Raw genomic sequence first — 17,924 nt, forward strand, 5'->3', positions numbered from 1 at the left:
CAGAGGCTACTCATAAACCTAATTCCACTACTGATCAAAAATCAGTTTTTCACCTGGGCCAGTTCACTGTTGTGGTACCCCCCCGCCCCCACTCATATTTATGCCATGTGTTTGGTACAAATGATATTAGCACATTTACAGCTCAGGACACCCCCCACTCAAAAAATTGCTTAAGAAATCTGCTAGCCTCTGCCTGGGATTACAAAGATACCACCAAAACTAGGCCACACTGGGTAGGACTTAAAAATGTCATAAGCAAGGCTTTCTTGATTAGATCCAAAACTTTTGAGGATATTTGGTTTCAACCCCACACAGACATAGGTCCTGGAGCTGGATGCCATCATTCAGTTGGTCAGATGTCTTGGGATGGAAGCTGATGGTATGGAATGAAAATTGATGGGGACAAAACCCTTCTTATCTCCCCAATGCACCTATGAATGACTTAAACCTCTATCACCCTCCACTCTTTCCAAACATCTGTTCCCTATCAAACATAGAATGGAGCATCTTTATTTTCTTAAATAAACAACCAACACATACACATACACACACTCATACACATACATAAACAGAGAAATAAAAAGGGGAGGTAGTAAAAATGCAGGAATGCAAGGGAAACCTTAAAAAATAAAGGCCAAGAGCCCAACCAGAAAGAAATTAGATAGCCTTAATTTTAAGTCCCCTGAAAACTGGGGTTAAGTTGTAGAATCTCTGTGAGACCCAAAGCCATTCCTATACGAACCCCAAACCATCTACTAGTCATCACAAATGGTGTGCGAAATGGAAGTAGGCACTAAAGAGACAAACCACGCTTTGCCTGCAAGTAGTTCTACTAGTCACAAATCCCCTACCCCCAAAACACACCAAATATGAAGCAATGACTTTCTCCTCTATCATTTTCTACTAGAAGACCAATTTCTCTTTCCTGGTTCCAAATATCTGTGCCCTGGCAGGGTGTGCCACTGGTGGAAGTAAGAGGAGAATGGGGTCAAACTAAGCCCAATCACAAGGTGGCTAGGGATTCAAGTTACTGAAAAAGTAATTATTTTTTTGTTCTCCAACCTGTAGGAGGTGTGGGGGCACCTCTCACAATAGAGACAGATCTCTTACAACCAGAGGTAGTCATTTTATCCAATATCTAAAACACAAAGTTTCCAATTATATTGTTATTACATTAATAATTGCCTTCTATCCCTTCTGCTAACCCTCTCTTCCCTGCAAAGGTACAACAAAGTGCATGAAAAGCTAACCCAAGCAGACCTTTGTGATTAAAGGATCAACCGCTTACCACTGTCAACATCAACATTCATACACATGCTCATTTCTTTCATACCTAATTGTACACACGTACACACACTCACACTCACATACACACAGTTGTATGTATAGACATTTACAGTATTAGTGACACTTAAATCCAGTGACAAGTGCAGAGGGTGTCAGGTGGCTGTCACTCTCCCAGGTTCTTCCTTGGTCCCACTCCCACTTCCACCCCTCCATCTTCTTTCAGTTTTTGATCTCCAGAATGGATGGGTTGTGGTCCAAGATGGCGAGTATGATTTTGTCCATGTACTGTCTCAGTCGATAATTGATCTCTTCTTGCTCTTTGAGGGCTTCCATAAGCTGATAGAGACAGACAAGAGACATTCAATGAAAACTCAGCTTTCTGCCCCAAAAGTGAAGAGATGTCTAGAGATATCAAGAGATATCTACCCTGTTCTGACTGGCACGAGGGCATAGACTTCAGTCAAAGTAAATTTGGTATCTAGGAAAGTCAGGCTGAATGTGAGTCACAATCGACTGACTAGTACTAAAGTCAATTTTTTTTAAAATTTAAAATCCTTACTTTCTGTCTTAGAATTGATACTGTGTATTGGTTCCAAGGCAGAAGAGCTGGTAAAAGTTAGGCAACTGGGGTTAAGTGACTTATGCAGGGTCACCCCAATAGAAAGTGTCTAAGTCCAGATTTGAACCCAAGACTTCCCCATCTCTAGGCCTGACTCAATCCACTGAGCCACCTAGCTTTTTCCTTAAAGTCAACTTTTAACTTGGGAAAAGGAGTCAAAAATCCTCCTTATTTTAAAAAACTGAAACATGAAGCAGCAGGGTGGCTTGGTGGATAGAAAGTCAGGCCTGGAGATGGGAGGTCTTGGGTTCAAATATGGACTGAGACACATCCTAGTTGTGTGACCCTAGCCAAGTCACATAACCCCAATTGCTTAGTCCTTACTGCTCCTCAGACACTTTCTGGCTGTGTTAAATCTTTAACCTCTCCCAATCTCCGTTTCTCCATCTTTAAAAATGAAGATTTTGGATAAGAAGGCCTCTCTATTTTAGCTCTAAATCTATTATCTTCTGAATCTTCCTAGGCCTCAATTTTCTCATTTGTAAAATGAAAAGATTGGGTAAGATGCTTTCTAAGGTCCCTTCCAGTGTGTCAGTCTGACCCTGGTCCCTTTTGCAGGCAAGAAGGGTTTCTGAGATCAGAAGCAGAGGAAGAACACAGGTTCAAGGATTGATGGATAACCTAGAATTGCCTTTTAAAAAAAAAATGTTTTTCTTATGGATTTCCCAGCTTGAAGCAATGGGGGTAGCTCAAGAGGCTAAGCCTGTCCTTACCTCATCCCTAGAGGCTGAGTCGATCTCTGCTGCCAAAGACTGGGCTTTGGTCTGAGTGGCAAAGAGATTCTTTGCTTCATAAAGACTGAGACTTAAAATCTGTCCATTCAGGTCATCATTCTGATCTCGGAGCTTCTGATTTTCCTGTCGAAAACATGAAAGAGGGGAACTAAAGGTCATCAACCAATCAATCAATCAACCAGTCAATCAAGTGGTGAGCAGCCACTATGCACCAGACACTCTGTTGGAGCTCAAGATACAACAATTAAAATGAGAATCCCTGCCCTCAAGGAATTTATATTCCCCTGAAAGGGGGAGTGACCTTCAATCAACCAATCGACATTTCATAAAGCACCTACTATGTACCATGCACTGTGCTAGGTGTTGATGATACTAAGATCAAAATGAAAGAGTCCTCAACTAGCATCTTATATTTTGGGGAGGAGGGACTTTCAATCAACCAACCAACTGATATTTCATAAAGCACCTATTATGTGCCAAGCATTATGTTAGGCACTGATGATACAGAGACAAAAGAGAAACAGTCCCTGACCTTAAGGAGCTTCTATTCTCCTAGAGAGACAGCAGTATTTACATACAAGTATATAAGGAATAAATACAAAATAAAAACTGGTAGCCTCATGAGGGAAGTGTGATTGGCCTTTTAGGAGACCAGGGAAAGCTTCCTATAGAAGGAGGCATTAGGGATGCCTCTTGTAGGAAGAAAGGGAATTCATGAAGCAGTGATTTCCTAGGAGAAATAACTGGGTTCCACTACAATTAAGCTCGGATCTCAGGTTGTTTCTCCCCTCCTTCCAAGGAAATGGGTATGTCACAGGGTTCCAGCCAGGGTACCTGGGAGGTAAAAGGATATGTTGTATGGCATGGTGGCTAGAGGGCCAGCCTTAGAATCAAGGAGTCCTGGATTCAAATCCTAGTCCTGACACAGAGTGACCACTGCAACTTTGGGTAAGTCATTTACCCCTTTCTCTTCTAGCTCTAGGCAGCTCTGCAGGAGTTGCTACCTCAGCATGGGTGGAGTGGAATTTTGATCCAGGGACCCTGCCTTGACTCAGTGTAATAATATGGAGTGGGAAGGGGGTGTGTGTGCATGGTATCCAGAGGCAGAGAGGAGAGGCTTGAGCCAAGGAACATGCCCAGCAGGCTGGGCACCATGGAAATGTGCCCAGCTGTGCTTTGGGGAAGTCATCTGAAAACACCATCTGTGCAAAAATAGAAGGTTCATGGAATTGCATTTATGACCTCCTAAGCAGGAGCTCTCCAGGACAGGGGTTCTTTGTTGTTACAGTGTTATGGACCCCTCTGGCAGTCTGGGGGGAGTCCACGGTCCCCTTCTTGGACTCATGTTTGTGGTCTGCATTTGTAAGGAAGGAAATGCTAAATTTCAGTGAGAGGCTACAGAAAGTAACGATATAACCTATCACTTTTCCATCCAAGATCACGGAATCCAGGTTAGGAATCTGCACTTTGCCAGGCCTGGAGTCTGATAGTCTTGGGTTCAAATTTGGCTCTGAGCTTGGCTCCTCATCTTTAAAACAAAGGGGTTAGATTAGTTAGGGTCCAGGTTGCTAAGATCCAAAGTCTGGGCTTGGAAAGAGGCAGGAGTCATCTGCTTTGAAATCCCACTTGTGACCCTTATTAGCTGTGTGACTGCAGGCAAATCACTTCCCTCTCTGAGACTCAGTTTCTCCATCTGTAAAACATAGTGTTTTCCTTATGATCCTGAAGCTCAGATGAGATTAAATACATGAATCTCCTTTCAAACATGGAAGGGCTGGATGAATTTGAGCTGTTCCTGGTGCAGACATCCCCTGAGCGTGTCCAAGTCGGTTAGGGGAATGGGTGGGGGGCATTCAAAGTCAAGCCACCGGTTCTAAAGATTGTTAAGATTGTTTTGTTCCTTTTAGAACAGCTAGTAAGTGCTTGAGGCAAGATTCAAACCATGGAAGCCCTTATTCTCCCTATTACCCCAATCAGGGAGAGAAGGACAGGAACTAATGTCCGAGGTGAGGAAACTCCCTTTGCCAGGAAAACTGGTGCCTCTGTCGACTTGTCATTTTGGGTGAGTTGCCCAGAGCATGAAGATTCAGTTACACTTATGTTATTTTATATTTTATATTTTGTATTATTATATACTTATGTAGGTATACTGTGCTGAGGGCTAAGGGTACAGGAAAGGCACGAACAGTGCCGGTCCTCAAAGAGTTCTCACATTCTCATGCGGGAGACAATGTGCAAACAAGACACTTCTGTGGTTCCATTTCATCCAACTGTTTGTGACTCCATTGGGGGTTTTCTCGGCAGAAATGTTGGAGTAATTTGCCATTTCCTTCTCTAGCTAGTTTGACAGAGGAGGAAACTGAGGAAAACAGAGGAAAGTGACTTGCCTAGGATCACACAGAAAGTAAATGTCTGAGGACCAGCTTCCTCCATTAGAATGAATCCCCCTTCTCCAGGGGCTGTTCTTGCCTGTTTGAATTTGTATCCCAAGTACTGGCACATAATAAAGGCTTAATAAATGCTCTGTCCTCTTTATCATAGTGTAGGCTCTCATTATCTCACCCAGACTACAAGAATAGCTTCCTTGAGGACTTCCTGGCCTCCAGTCTTGTCAATTACTTAAGTTCTGTCAATTACCTGTCTTGTTGTCACCTGGCTTCCTGCCTCAAATCTTGTCAATTACCTGTCTTGTCACCTGGCTTCCTGCCTCAAGTCTTGTCAATTACCTGTCTTGTTGCCACATGACCTGTGGTGAGACCTTGATGGGGGCTTGAGCCATGGTATCACTATGGGCAAGAGGCTGGCTCCTGCTGTGTATGGCCGAGGTTTGCTCCGTTTAGCAGTGGAAGAAGAGGTTAGGGAATGGATGCGCTCACCCCCCCAGCCCTGTTGGGGTCCATCTTGCTCGACTCACCTGCTTGAGTCGTTTGATCTCATGTTCCAGTTCAATTTCCCGGGCCCTAGCATTGAATTCACTCATGCAAGAAGAGGAGCTTCGTCCCCGGCCCGGCCGTTCACAGTCCAGTTTGTAGAGCTGGAGGTGCTCCAACTCCTTCCTCAGGTCCTCGATGAGCTGTTGGAATGAGGGTCCAAATAGGTAAAGTTCAATTCAATTCAATTCAGAGAGCACTTATTATGCCCCTACTGTGTTCTCAACATTCTACCAAGCACCGGGCATAAGATAAAAATGAGGTCTCTATTAGGACCTCACATTCCATAAGACATGGGAAACTTAGTATTTTTTTTAACCCTTTATTTCTTTGTAAATTAATGTTTTATTTTTCATTTACATATAAAAAGTTTTTTAAATTACATATTACATATAAAATAAAAATTAGTTATCTTTATTTTATTCCAGTAACAAATATACACATAAGTTTTCCAAAGTTTAGAAAGCACTGGTTTTCTTTTCTTTCTTTTTTTTTTTTTTAACTCTTACCTTTCATCTTAGAATTAATACTGTGTATTGGTTTAAAGGCAAAAGAATGGTAGGGGCTAGGCAATGGGGTTTAAGTGACTTGCCCAGGGTCACACAGCTAGGAAGTATCTGAGGCCAGATTTAAACCCAGGACCTTCTGTCTCTGGGTGTGGCTCTCAAGTCCACTAAGCTGCACCCTTGATGATTATTTTCTGACATTTTTGGATTCATATTTTCTCCCTAACAAAGAAGCAAATAACCTGTAGTACTTTCATCTAATACATATTTCTATATTGGTCATGTTGTGATAGAAGACACATGTCACACACATAATAAAAAACTTATGTAGGAAATAGAGTGGAACATGGTATGCTTTGATCTGCCTCAGATTCTCACAGTTTCTTCTTTTTAACCCTTATTTTCTGTCTTAGTATCAATTCTAAGACAGAAGAGTGGTAAGGGCTAGGAAATGGAGGTTAAGTGACTTGTCCAGGGGCATATAGGTAGGAAGTATCTGAGGCCAAATTTGAACCCAGTACCTTCCAACTCTAAGGCCTGATTTTCTATGCACTGAGCCACTTAGCTGCTTGGCAACTCAGTATTACTAGCCTCATAGACTTAAGACTTGGATGGGACCATGGGGGATGAAAGCCTTCTCATCCTCAATTTCCTTACCTGAAAAATGGGGATCACAGTACTTATACTGCTCACCCTATAGGGCTAGATCACAAATTTAGAACTAGAAGAGACCTTTCGTTCACCCCCTCATTTTATAGATGAAGAAAATGAGGCAAAAAAGCTATTAAGGGGCTTGCCCAAGGTGCTACTTCCAGCTAATGCCTGAAATAGAATTTGAACTCAAGTGCTCCTGACTCCTTAAGACCCCAACATGTATCTCTACTAAATGTTTTTCTTGAGATTTGTTTTTTACTAATTGGACCCCAGAATGTGGTGATTCCTGAAAGCAGGTGACCCACCTCCTGAGTGGCCTCTCGCTCCTTGTGGAACTCCATCCGGTTCTGCCGTAACTTGTCCATCATCCGCTTATACAAGTCCATCTCGTCCTTGAGCCGGAGACTGGTATCTTCTAGCCGGTCAGACATCCGCTGTCGTTCCTAAAATAAGCAAGACATACGCTGTCCCGTTTGTTCAGAGAGAGAACACTATGGTCAAAGGAAATGGGGAGTGATGTCTGTGGTACTGGAAATTTGGGGTTCCTTGAACTAATTCTGAGGTCCCTGATCTAAACTTCCTGTGGACATTTAGGAGTCTTTCAAACTACATTTCCCATGATTCCTGGCTTGCATAATCACGTAGACAGAAGGATAAATAGTGAGTGACAGGATGGGCACTTCCTCTTTTGGTGATTTTGGAGTGGAGCCAGGATGGGGAAGGGATGTAACAGGGTGCGTCTTTTAAAATGACTCTTAACATGGCATGTGGCTTCATTTTTCTAATGGCTACCAATAAATCATTTAAAACCATAATATTTTTAAATCTATCCTTCTATATCCATTTTATTTCTTACATGTCTGAATAGAGCAGGAAGAATGAATCAGCCAACATCTAAGGAGGCTATAAAAAAATGCCTGCCCTTTGATCCAGCCATACCATTGTTAGGATTGTACCCCAAAGAGATCATAAATAAACAGACTTGTACGAACATATTTATAGCTGTGCTTTTTGTGGTGGCAAAAAACTGGAAAAGGAGGGTATACCCTTCTATTGGGGAATGGCTGAACAAATTGTGGTATATGCTGGTGATGGAATACTACTGTGCTCAAAGGAACAATAAACTGGAGGAATTCCATGTGAACTGGAAAGACCTCCAGGAATTGATGCAGAGTGAAAGGACCAGACCCAGAAGAACATTATACACAGAGACTGATATATTATGGTAAAATCGAATGCAATGGACTTCTGTACTAGCAGCAATGCAATGACACAAGACAGCTCTGAGGGATTTATGGTAAAGATGCTACCCACATTCAGAGGAAGGACTGCAGGAGAGGAAACATATAAGAAAAACAACTGCTTGAACGCATGGATTGAGGCGGGCATGATTGGGGATGTAGACTTGAAACTACCACTCCAATGCAACTAACAACAATTTGGAAATAGGTCTTGATCAATGATACATGATAAAACCAGTGGAAATGTGTGTTGGCCATGGGGGAGGGGGGTGCGGGGGGTGAAGGGGAAAGTGGGAGCATTAATCAAGTAACCATGTTAAAAACGAATATTAATAAATGTTTAAAAAAAATAAAGTTCATATCTAAAAAAAAAAAAGTAATAAAAACTGTTTAATGCCCCTGTTTCTTACCTCATCTAATTTCTCTGTTTGGCACTTTAGTCGTGTCACTGTGGTTCTCAGTTCAGTATTCTCTTCTTCTAACTGTTGAACCCTAGAGAAGAGGGATGCAGAGAAACTAATGTTAATTTCATTTAATTCTGGAGAATTTAGACCAAAATCCTACCTTTTTTTTTAAACCCTTGCCTTCTGTATTAGAATCAATACTGGTTCCAAAGCAGAAGAATGGTAAGGGCTAAGCAATGGGGGTTAAGTGACTTGCCCAGGGTCACACAGCCTGTAGAATAAGTGGATTTGAACCTAAGGTCTTCTCAATCCAAGCTCCACTATCCTTCCACAATACTCCTCTTGTAGCGCCAATTATTAGTATAAAGAAGTCAGAGGGTTTGGGGGAAAAGACAGTAGGCTCATGTCCAGTTTGAGGTACAATGAGATATCTGGGTGATGTCCTGTAGACGGTCTGTGACCTGCCTGAATAATGAGATGAATGGTCAGCCAGATATCTGGGAAACCTTGGTGTAGAGGATGTGGCTAAAGCTATAGGGATGGAGAATTTGAGGGTAGAAAGGGGTCTCAACAGCTGTCTAGACCATCCCCTACCTGATAAAGAGTTCCCCTACTATAGAGGAAACCAAAACGATCATCTAGCCTTCCTGAAGACTTCCACTTAGGGTAGGGGAATCTCCTACCTTCAAGGTTTCCATCCAACCACCAGACTTCTTAATTGTTGGAGTTTCTCTACAGCATCTCCAGCTATTCCTAATTCTAGGACTACAAAAAATAAGTCCAATCCCCCTTCTACTAGGTAGCTTCCAGGTCCCCCCTGAGTTCTCTCTTCAACATGCTGGGCACCCCAGCTCCTCCACTGATGTCCATGTAGCACAAAGGTCATCACTGCTCTCTGACCTCCCAGTTAATGCCCCATGAATACTCCCCAGCTTACCAACATCCTTCTTAAATGGTGACCCTTCCAACGAATACAATACTCTAGATGGGATGGTGATGAGGGCAGAGTACAACCAGGACCATCCCTCTTCCTAGGAGCTAGGCCTCTCTGTTTTCCCCTTACTTCTACTTGGATTCTTTAAAAACAAAAACAAAACTAATACTTTATTTCTACTAATATGGAAAAATATTTTACATGATTACACACGTAAAATCTTTATCAGATTGCTTAGCATCCCTGAAAGGGAAGGGCAGGAAGGGAGGGTGAGGAGAAGGGGAAAATTCTGAAACTCAAAACTTTTTTTAAAAGTTAAAAAACTGTTTTTGCATGTAATAGTATTGAACCCGGAACAGTATTTTTTTCCCTAATTACATGTAAAAACACATTTTTAACAATCATTTGTTAAAGTTTTGAGTTCCAAATTCTCTCCCTCTTTCCCACCCTCCCCTTTCCAGGAGGCAGCAAGCAATCTGATAAGAGATTTGCATGTGCCATCATGCAAAACACCTTTCTGTATTAGTCATTTGGTGGAAGAGATTGCAAATGAAAAGGAAAAAAAAAGAAGCAGAAAGTGAAATATAGTATGTTTCAGTCTGCATTCAGACTCCATCAGATCTTTCTCAGAAGGCAGAAGGCCTCTGAGACTCATCATGAGGCTCTGGGACTGTCTGGGATCACTGCATTTAGACCTCTTCCCATCACAGATTTGTGAAATCTGTAAGCCACCTAGTCCAACCCCTTGTTTGACAGATGGGGAAACTGAGGCCAAGAGCAAATGACTTGCCCAAGGCAGTCAGCATCAAAGGCAAGTTTTGAACCTAGGTTTTTCTGTCTCCAGAGACCTCACACTTTCCCTTGGGCAGAATCTACCAGCTCAGATTTTTTTTTTTTTTTGGCTGAAGGGTCCCTCCTTAGAGAGGTGTCGATGAGCTCAGCCTTTTGAAGGATGGCTGAGGAAGAGAATATCCCTTGAAGGCAGGAGGCCACGTGTGGTCCTTACTATCTGAGGCCAGGGGCATGTACTCAGGAGAGCTGGAAGAGCCCCGAGTCCAGCCCCTTCATTTCTAGATGAGGAAGCTCGGGCTCCAAGGTCCCCTGCTCGTGCCAGGCACTGCATTGTCCTAAGCCCTCTTTTCACCAAAGTCTCTGGAACGATCCTGGCTCTGGGTCTCTTCTCAGAACTCTCATCAGTCTCGAGTGGCCTTCGGAAAGGGGCAAATGGACTTTGGTGTCCAAAGAGGGTCAGAGCCTGCCCAGGCTTTCTGCTGCCAGCACTCCTGCGGGGCATTTCCTCTCAGTTTTCAATCTCCCTTTTCTCAGCAGCTGCTGACCACAACCACGGCTGTGACCACAGCTGCAGCTCATGAGAAAACCAGACAAATTCAGGAGCGTCTGGGTGAGCTCAGTGGATAGAGCATTGAGTGGTCCACGTCCTAGCCTGGATAGAGCCATGCCTAGGGACAGGGAGGTTCCTGGGTTCATATCTGGCCTCAGACACTTCCTTTTTTTTTTTTTTTTTTACCTAATTCTTAAATTTTATTCAAATAATTCCAACAAATATTTGTTTCTACTATGTACAAGGCATTAGCTCCTGGAGGGCACAAAGATGAAAGATGCAGAAAATCTTAATTGCCTCACACTTCCTAATGGTGACCCTAGACAAGAAACTTAACCCCATTTGCCTAGCCCTTTTCCTTCTGTCTTAGAGTTTTTACTAAGACAGAAAAGTAAGGGTTTAAGAAAAAACAACAACACGCATACAACAAAGCACTTTTCCAGTCCTCTCCCCATTATCTGCCAAGACAGCATTAGAAATGTGGTCAAAGAAAAGAAACCTGGTTTTGGAGTCAGAAGATCTGGGTTCAGGGGGCAGCTGGGTGGCTCAGTGGATTGAGAGCCAGGCCTAGAGATGGGAGGTCCTGGGTTCAGATTTGGCCTCAGATACTTTCTAGCTGTGTGACCCTAGGCAAGTCACTTGACCCCCACTGCCTAGCCCTTACCACTACTCTTCTGCCTTGGAACCAATACATAGTATTGACTCCAAAGTGGAAGGTGAGGGTTAAAAAAAAAAAGAAGACCTGGGTTCAAGTTATGACTCTGATGTTATGACTTCTGCAACCCTGGGCAAGTGACTTCTCCAGTCCGGATCTGCATTTCCTCCTCCATGAGATGAGAGAGTTGCCTGAGATGACCAAAGGTCATCTTTTCAGTCAACGATCCTATCATCCCTGGAACTTGGACAAGGTATCAACAAAGTTCCTACGTCCCTGTTTAATCAGCCCAGAGAAGGAGTGCTCTTTGCCCACAGCCACACAGCCAGGCAGGGACAAGGCTGGGGACCAGAGCCCGGTGTCCCTGTTCTTCGTTCTGAGCTCTCCTAGGCTTTACTCTGCTCCTAAGAGGCCAGAAGTGAGCAGCCAGGTACGAGGAAGATCACCAAAGAGATGAAAAACATAACAGCAACTCTTGGAAACCAGCCTTCGGAGTGGAAATTAAAAATAGGAGCTGGTTGTCAAAGTAAATAAACAAAGCCCACGAGTCCCTAAGGGGATAATTTGCACTGGGCTCTTCTAGGAAAATATTGCTCACTGACATGAAATTCTGGTCCACCCTCATCCGTTTCCCCAGAGGCATCATGGCACGACCTGGTGGATGGAGGGTTAGGCTTAGCTGGGAAGACTTGGGTTCAAATCTCACCTCTAACACTTCCTAGCTGGGGGAGTTAATGCTTCACCTAGCTCAGAACCATCAAAAATTAAAGCATTAAATCTGGGTCCTCTGACTCCAGAGAGAAGGACTGTTCCATTGCACCATGCCACGGTTAAGTGGTTTTTCCATCAAAAAAGTATTAACTTCTTAAACTTTGTTATCATTTTTTTCTTCTGTGTTTTCTTTTGCAACATAGCTAATAAGGAAATGCTTTGCATGACTGTCCACGTAGAATATCTTATCAAATTGCTTGCCTTCTCAAGTTGTGGGGAGAAAAGAAGGAGAGAATTTGGAACTCAAAAGTAAAAAATATATATATTGGGGCAACTAGGTGGCTCAGTGACTAGAGAGCCAGACCTGGAGACAGGAGGTCCTGGATTAAAATCTGCCTCTCAGAGACTTTCTAGCGGTGTGACCCTGGGCAAGTCACTTAACCCCAATTGCCTAGTTCCTACTGCTCAAATCTGCCTTAGAACCAATACTTAGTACCAATTCTAATTCAGAAGATGAGGGATTAAAAAAAACAAAACAAAACATGTTTAAAAATGCCATGATCCAGGACAATCCAGAGAGACTCATGAGAAAGAATGCAATCCACATCAAGAGAAAGAACTGTGGGAGTAGAAATGCAGAAGAAACCATATGATTTATCCCTTGTTTATATGGGTGCAGGATTTGGACTTTTGGTTTGAAAAGATTCCTCTATTACAAAAATGAATAAAATGGAAATAGGATTCGAGTGATAAGACATGTATAGCCCAGTGGAATTGCTTATTGGCTCCAGGAGAGAATCTAAATGAGAGGCTTGACCAAAATTTACTATATATCAGATGAAAAAATGTTTGAAAATTTTTCTTTACATGTAATTGAGAAAAAAATTCAAGTACTAATGAGTAATTTAGTTAAATTTAACAATTAAATTGTATTTGTTTGGGGGCAGCTGGGTAGCTCAGTGGATTGAGAGTCAGGCCTAGAGACGGGAGGTCCTAGGTTCAAATGTGGCCTCAGCCACTTCCCAGCTGTGTGACCCTGGGCAAGTCACTTGACCCCCATTGCCCACCCTTACCACTCTTCCACCTATGAGACAATACACCGAAGTTAAGGGTTTAAAAAAAAAGAAAAAAAAATTGTATTTGTTTGTTGACAAAAGAAAGTTGACCTAAAAAACCGAATGTGTAGCTCTGCACATGATGTGACCACATTATCTTGAAAGCATTCCTCTAAGGAGGAGGAATTCTATTGTTTTTTAACTCATGTTATGCTTGAGACAAAACAATTTTGAAAGCCTGACGTCCCCAATCAATGCAGTAACTCCACCAGGGCTTCAGCAGGCTCCTGGTAAAGCTCGCTGCTCCCCTCCAGACAGAGAGGGAATGGGCTCAGAAGACAGACTGAAACGTTTGTTTTTTGGAGGTGGAATTTGTTTTTGCTTAATTATGCACACTTATTTGTTATAAGGGTTTTTTTTTTTTAAAGTGGAGGTGGGGTAAAGTGACAGTGAAAGAAAATATTATTATTCATTGGAAAAAAATTAAAGGGGCAGCTGGGTGGCACAGTGGATAGAGTTCCAGGCCTGGAATCTGGAGATCCTGGGTTCAAATCTGACCTTAGAGACTTCCTAGCAGTGACACCCTGGGCAAGTCACTTAATCCCAAAATTGCCTAGCCCTTACTGCTCTTCTGCCTCCAAACTGATGCTAAGACAGAAGGTAAGGGTTTGAGATTCTATTTGGGATTTAGCCAGAACAGAAAACAGCATTCGAGGGGACAGCTAGGAAAAATGCCTGGTGCCAAGAGATGGAGGTCCTGTTTTTTGTTTTTTTTTTTAAACCCTCACCTTCCATTTTAGAATTAATACTAAGTATCAGTTCCAAGGCAGAAGAGCGGTAAGGGCTAGGCAATTGGGGTTAAGTGACTTACCCAGGGTAATGCAGCTAGAAAGTGTCTGAGGCCAGTTTTGAACCCAGATCCTCCCGACTCCAGGCCTTGGGCTCTGAGTCACCTAGCTTCTTCTTCTAAGAATTTTATCACAAGGGGCAGCTGGGTAGCTCAGTGGATTGAGAGTCAGGTCTAGAGACGGGAGGTCCTGGGTTCAAATCTGACTTCAGACACTTCTCAGACGTGTGACCCTGGGCAAGTCACTTGACCCCCATTGCCTTCCCTTACCAGTCTTCTGCCTTGGAGCCAATACTTAGTATTGACTCCAAGACAGAAGGTAAGGGTTTAAAAAAAAAAAGAATTTTATCACAAGAAGCTTTGATCTTCCCATCCATAAAATGTAAAATGGAACTAAGACTCACGGTACCTCACTCATCCGGTCATTGTGAGGGTCAAATATATGTACTTTGCACATCGTTAATCATTCTATCAACATTATTATTATTTTTTGTCTGATGTTCAAAATGAGACTGACTGATCCCAGATTTACTGATACCTGGAGAGAGAGTGAGGACACACCTTGTGTTTAGCAGCTCAATCTCGGTGCCCTTTTCCTTCTCGAGCTTGCTCAACAGCTCCCGATGCCTCTTGATCTCCTCCTCTAGCGTCTGCTCCGCAGTTGTCTCCTGGTCTTTCATGATCTCTTCTAGCTCATGAACCCTGGGGAGAGACAGCCATCAGGGTCATCCGGGTCCTCTGGTACCTGTTCATTCTATCCACTGCTCTCTTGTTAGGTCTGTGACTGGGAGAGAACTGCCTGCACCCTGGTTCCCCATGAGAACCCCAGCTGGAAGCCAATCTCTACCCAGGTCCTCTGGCATCATTGTTCTATCCACTGCCCTCTTGTTGGGACCTCTCAGTGATTGAGAGAGAACTGCCTGCACCCTGGCCCTCCCAGAAGCCTTGATCCTCCCTTCTTCCACCAATGAGAACCCCAGCTGGAAGCCCATCTCTATCTCCATCCCCATGCCAACTTTGCCCCTTTCCCAAGAAGGGTGAATGCATCGGTACCTGTGGACAAGCTGAGTGTTCTCTTGTTTTAATTTGCTTTTCAGGTCTCCATTGGTCAGACTGTCATTCTCTAGCTCAGTCACCTTTTTTTCCAGGAAGCTCACCTAGTGCATAACAGGAAGGGGTTGGAGTAGGTGGATTTGGGGGACCAATAATTTCAGGCTTGTGGGGGGCTCAAAAATGCAGGTGGAACACAGGTTCCCCTTGCAGGGTCAGGCAGGTGTGGCTACATCCATCCTCTCTACCCATCTCCCAAACAGATATAGGAGCCTGACAGACAGACACTACGTACTTCATAAATTCTTTTTAAAAATCCTCATCTCCCATCTTGGAATCAATCCTGTGTATTAGTTCCAAGGTAGGACAGTGTTAAGGGCTTGGCAAATGGAGTTAAGGGACTTGCCCAGGGTCACCTAGCCAGAAAGTGTCTGGGACAGATGTGAACCCCAGATCCTAGCTGCCCCCGGATGATGAATTGACTTAATAAAAATCAATGAATTGACTTCCCAGGGGCTCATAATATCATGCTAGGGTTTTTAATGGCTCAAGATACCACTGGAACATTTTTTGCTCCTTCCGTGTCTCCCCATCCCAATGCAAAGAGTTCAGATTCCCTCCCTTAAGCCCCCAATGCCCTTGGACAAACAAGGGGGACCCCAGTCTGCCCTCACCTTCTCTGTGAGATCGTTATCACAAGAGTCAATGCTGTCCCGAAACAGGTCCTCAGTGCTGCCATTACTACTGCTGAAGTTGCTATGGTGCATGAGTTGCCTGTGAATGGCAAAATAGAAGCTCCATGAAGAGCAGGAACGAGCCCGTTTTATTCTCTGTCTCCCAAGGACTAGGCATAGTTAGGGTTAGTGGTAGAGACTAGACCTGAGATTTATAGAAACTCCCTCTCCCAATGCAATTTCTCTAAAACTCCTCCCAGAAATGAGGTGACTTGGCCAAGGTCCTAAAGTCAGGTCTTGAACTCATGATCTCCTGGTCCTGAGGCCAGTAACTACTGCTCTATGCTGTGTCCAGCTCACAGTACATGCTTAAGGCTCATGCATGAGATTGATGGGGCTGCTGCTCTGTGCCCAGAGAGCTTCCCATTCTTATGGGGCTGCCCAACCCCAACTGGGTGGCATCCGAAGGTAGACCCAATACTTTGATGAATATGGCCATGGCAGTCTAGAACCACAGATCCAATGAATGAGCAGACCAGCTCCACGGTCCCTTCCATGATCCAGACAGGCTAAGGAACCTCCAAAGACCCCACACGTTTGAGGCAACAAATAGACATCAATCCAAAGATTTCAGATCCCTGAACCAGAGATCATGGATTTTGAGGTGGTGGGAAGCTTAGAGGTTACTTCGCTCAAGACCTTCCTTTTTATGTATGAGGAAACAAGAGGGCCAGAAAGGTCCAGGGACTGACACAAGCCATCTGGCCAGTGTTTCAAACACAGAGCTCTTTCCTTCATAGTGTAACCCTATCATCAGCCTTAAAAAAGACTTTTAGAAAGGCCAAATGGATGGGATGAAAGAACCAGCCTGTGTGGGCAGTGGAATGGAGGGTAATCTAAGAGAACACTATTCTCTTTCCTTTTTTAGGAAATTCTTTGGTATAATGGTGTTAACCTTCCCTGGGAAGGAGTTGGGGATGGTTTTTCAAAAAACCAATAAAAATGTACTTGAGCAAATCAAGCAAAAGAAAACTTCTATTTTAAAATAGAGAACATGAGACTGTTAAGACTGACCCTTGGCAGGGGCTGGGTATCCCACTCAACAGGGTCACACATGGGATTTGGGGTATTTCTGGCTAAGGGTCAGTGTTCACATGGAGTGAGTTTTCTCATCAGGGCTCTGCTAGTTGGGAGAACCAAATCAAGACTTTTTTTTGGGATGGCTGTCAGGAAAGACAGGGACAAACTTCTGTTGGGCAGTTATGCTTGGAATGTCCCTAACTGTTAAGTGCATTAGGATGCTGCTGGAAGGTGAGACAGAGAAGTTAGGGGAGGGAAGAGGGGCTTCCTGGCTGTCACACAGAGAAGTAGATGCTAAAATGTCAATCCCAGAGAAACCCTCCCAAGCGGGACAACAGGGTCTTACCGTCCAAATGCCGTGCTAGAGATCTTCCGGTTGGGGCTGGGGGAGAGGAAAGGATAAATCACTGAGAGCATCCTTGGTCTTAAAGCCATAATGTCAAGGCATACAAAGTCAAGGTTTGGAGGGGAAAAAAGGTGCCTGAGAGACACTATCTTGCTGGAGTCATGAAACAACACAAGGAAACAGGGGAAGCTCCCTTATCCAGTTATTCTGAATAAATTGTATTTGCCATTCTGTGAACCCCACCCTGTATTTTCCATCTCTGAGCCTTTAAGGCCTGCCCATTCCCTTCTCCTGTCCCCTTCCTCCAATTCCATCTATTAAAAGTCTCTCTATTTTTTAAGGTCAACCTTAGAAGCCCCCAAAGACTCCCTGGATTCTGGCCCTAGAAAAAAGAGCTAGATCTGAACAGCCCGCAGCACTTGTTCTTTCTTGAATGCCTCCTCGTGCTGCCTTCATTTATTTGACTTTATGATGTCTGGCTTCCCACCTAACCTCAGCAGGAAGTCCTACCAGGCCAGGAGCCGTGGCTTATTCACCTGGTCTTGGCCACGGAGAACTGCACAATACAAATCAAGTTCTGCCGAGAATGAACAATGTGGGCTTTAGACTCTATATAGAGACTACAGATTTAGAGAGAGAGAGAGAGAGAGAGAGAGACTAGAGTCGAGAGAGAGAGAGAGAGAGAGAGAGAGAGAGAGAGAGAGAGACTAGAGTCGAGAGAGAGAGAGAGAGAGAGAGAGAGAGAGAGAGAGAGAGACTAGAGTCGAGAGAGAGAGAGAGAGAGAGAGAGAGAGAGAGAGAGAGAGACTAGAGTCGAGAGAGAGAGAGAGAGAGAGAGAGAGAGAGAGAGAGAGA

At 43.8% G+C, this 17,924-nt stretch overlaps 1 protein-coding gene across 1 annotated transcript in view; it reads right to left on the reverse strand.

Annotated features, from left to right (window-relative positions):
- Positions 1-520: 520 nt before the first annotated feature.
- Positions 521-17,924, reverse strand: part of RAB11FIP4 (RAB11 family interacting protein 4) — a 194,114-nt gene continuing 176,710 nt past the window's right edge. The window contains exons 5-14 of the mRNA XM_044675580.1: positions 17,606-17,646; positions 17,070-17,105; positions 15,644-15,743; positions 14,973-15,076; positions 14,481-14,621; positions 8,382-8,463; positions 7,036-7,173; positions 5,555-5,713; positions 2,620-2,763; positions 521-1,623 (exon numbers count right to left, since the gene is read on the reverse strand). Coding sequence (XP_044531515.1) covers positions 1,507-1,623; positions 2,620-2,763; positions 5,555-5,713; positions 7,036-7,173; positions 8,382-8,463; positions 14,481-14,621; positions 14,973-15,076; positions 15,644-15,743; positions 17,070-17,105; positions 17,606-17,646 — 1,062 coding nt within the window. The 3' untranslated portion in view covers positions 521-1,506. The remainder of the gene's footprint in view (positions 1,624-2,619; positions 2,764-5,554; positions 5,714-7,035; positions 7,174-8,381; positions 8,464-14,480; positions 14,622-14,972; positions 15,077-15,643; positions 15,744-17,069; positions 17,106-17,605; positions 17,647-17,924) is intronic.

Source organism: Gracilinanus agilis, chromosome 4 (genome assembly GCF_016433145.1).
Source record: "Gracilinanus agilis isolate LMUSP501 chromosome 4, AgileGrace, whole genome shotgun sequence".
Taxonomy (NCBI): domain Eukaryota; kingdom Metazoa; phylum Chordata; class Mammalia; order Didelphimorphia; family Didelphidae; genus Gracilinanus; species Gracilinanus agilis.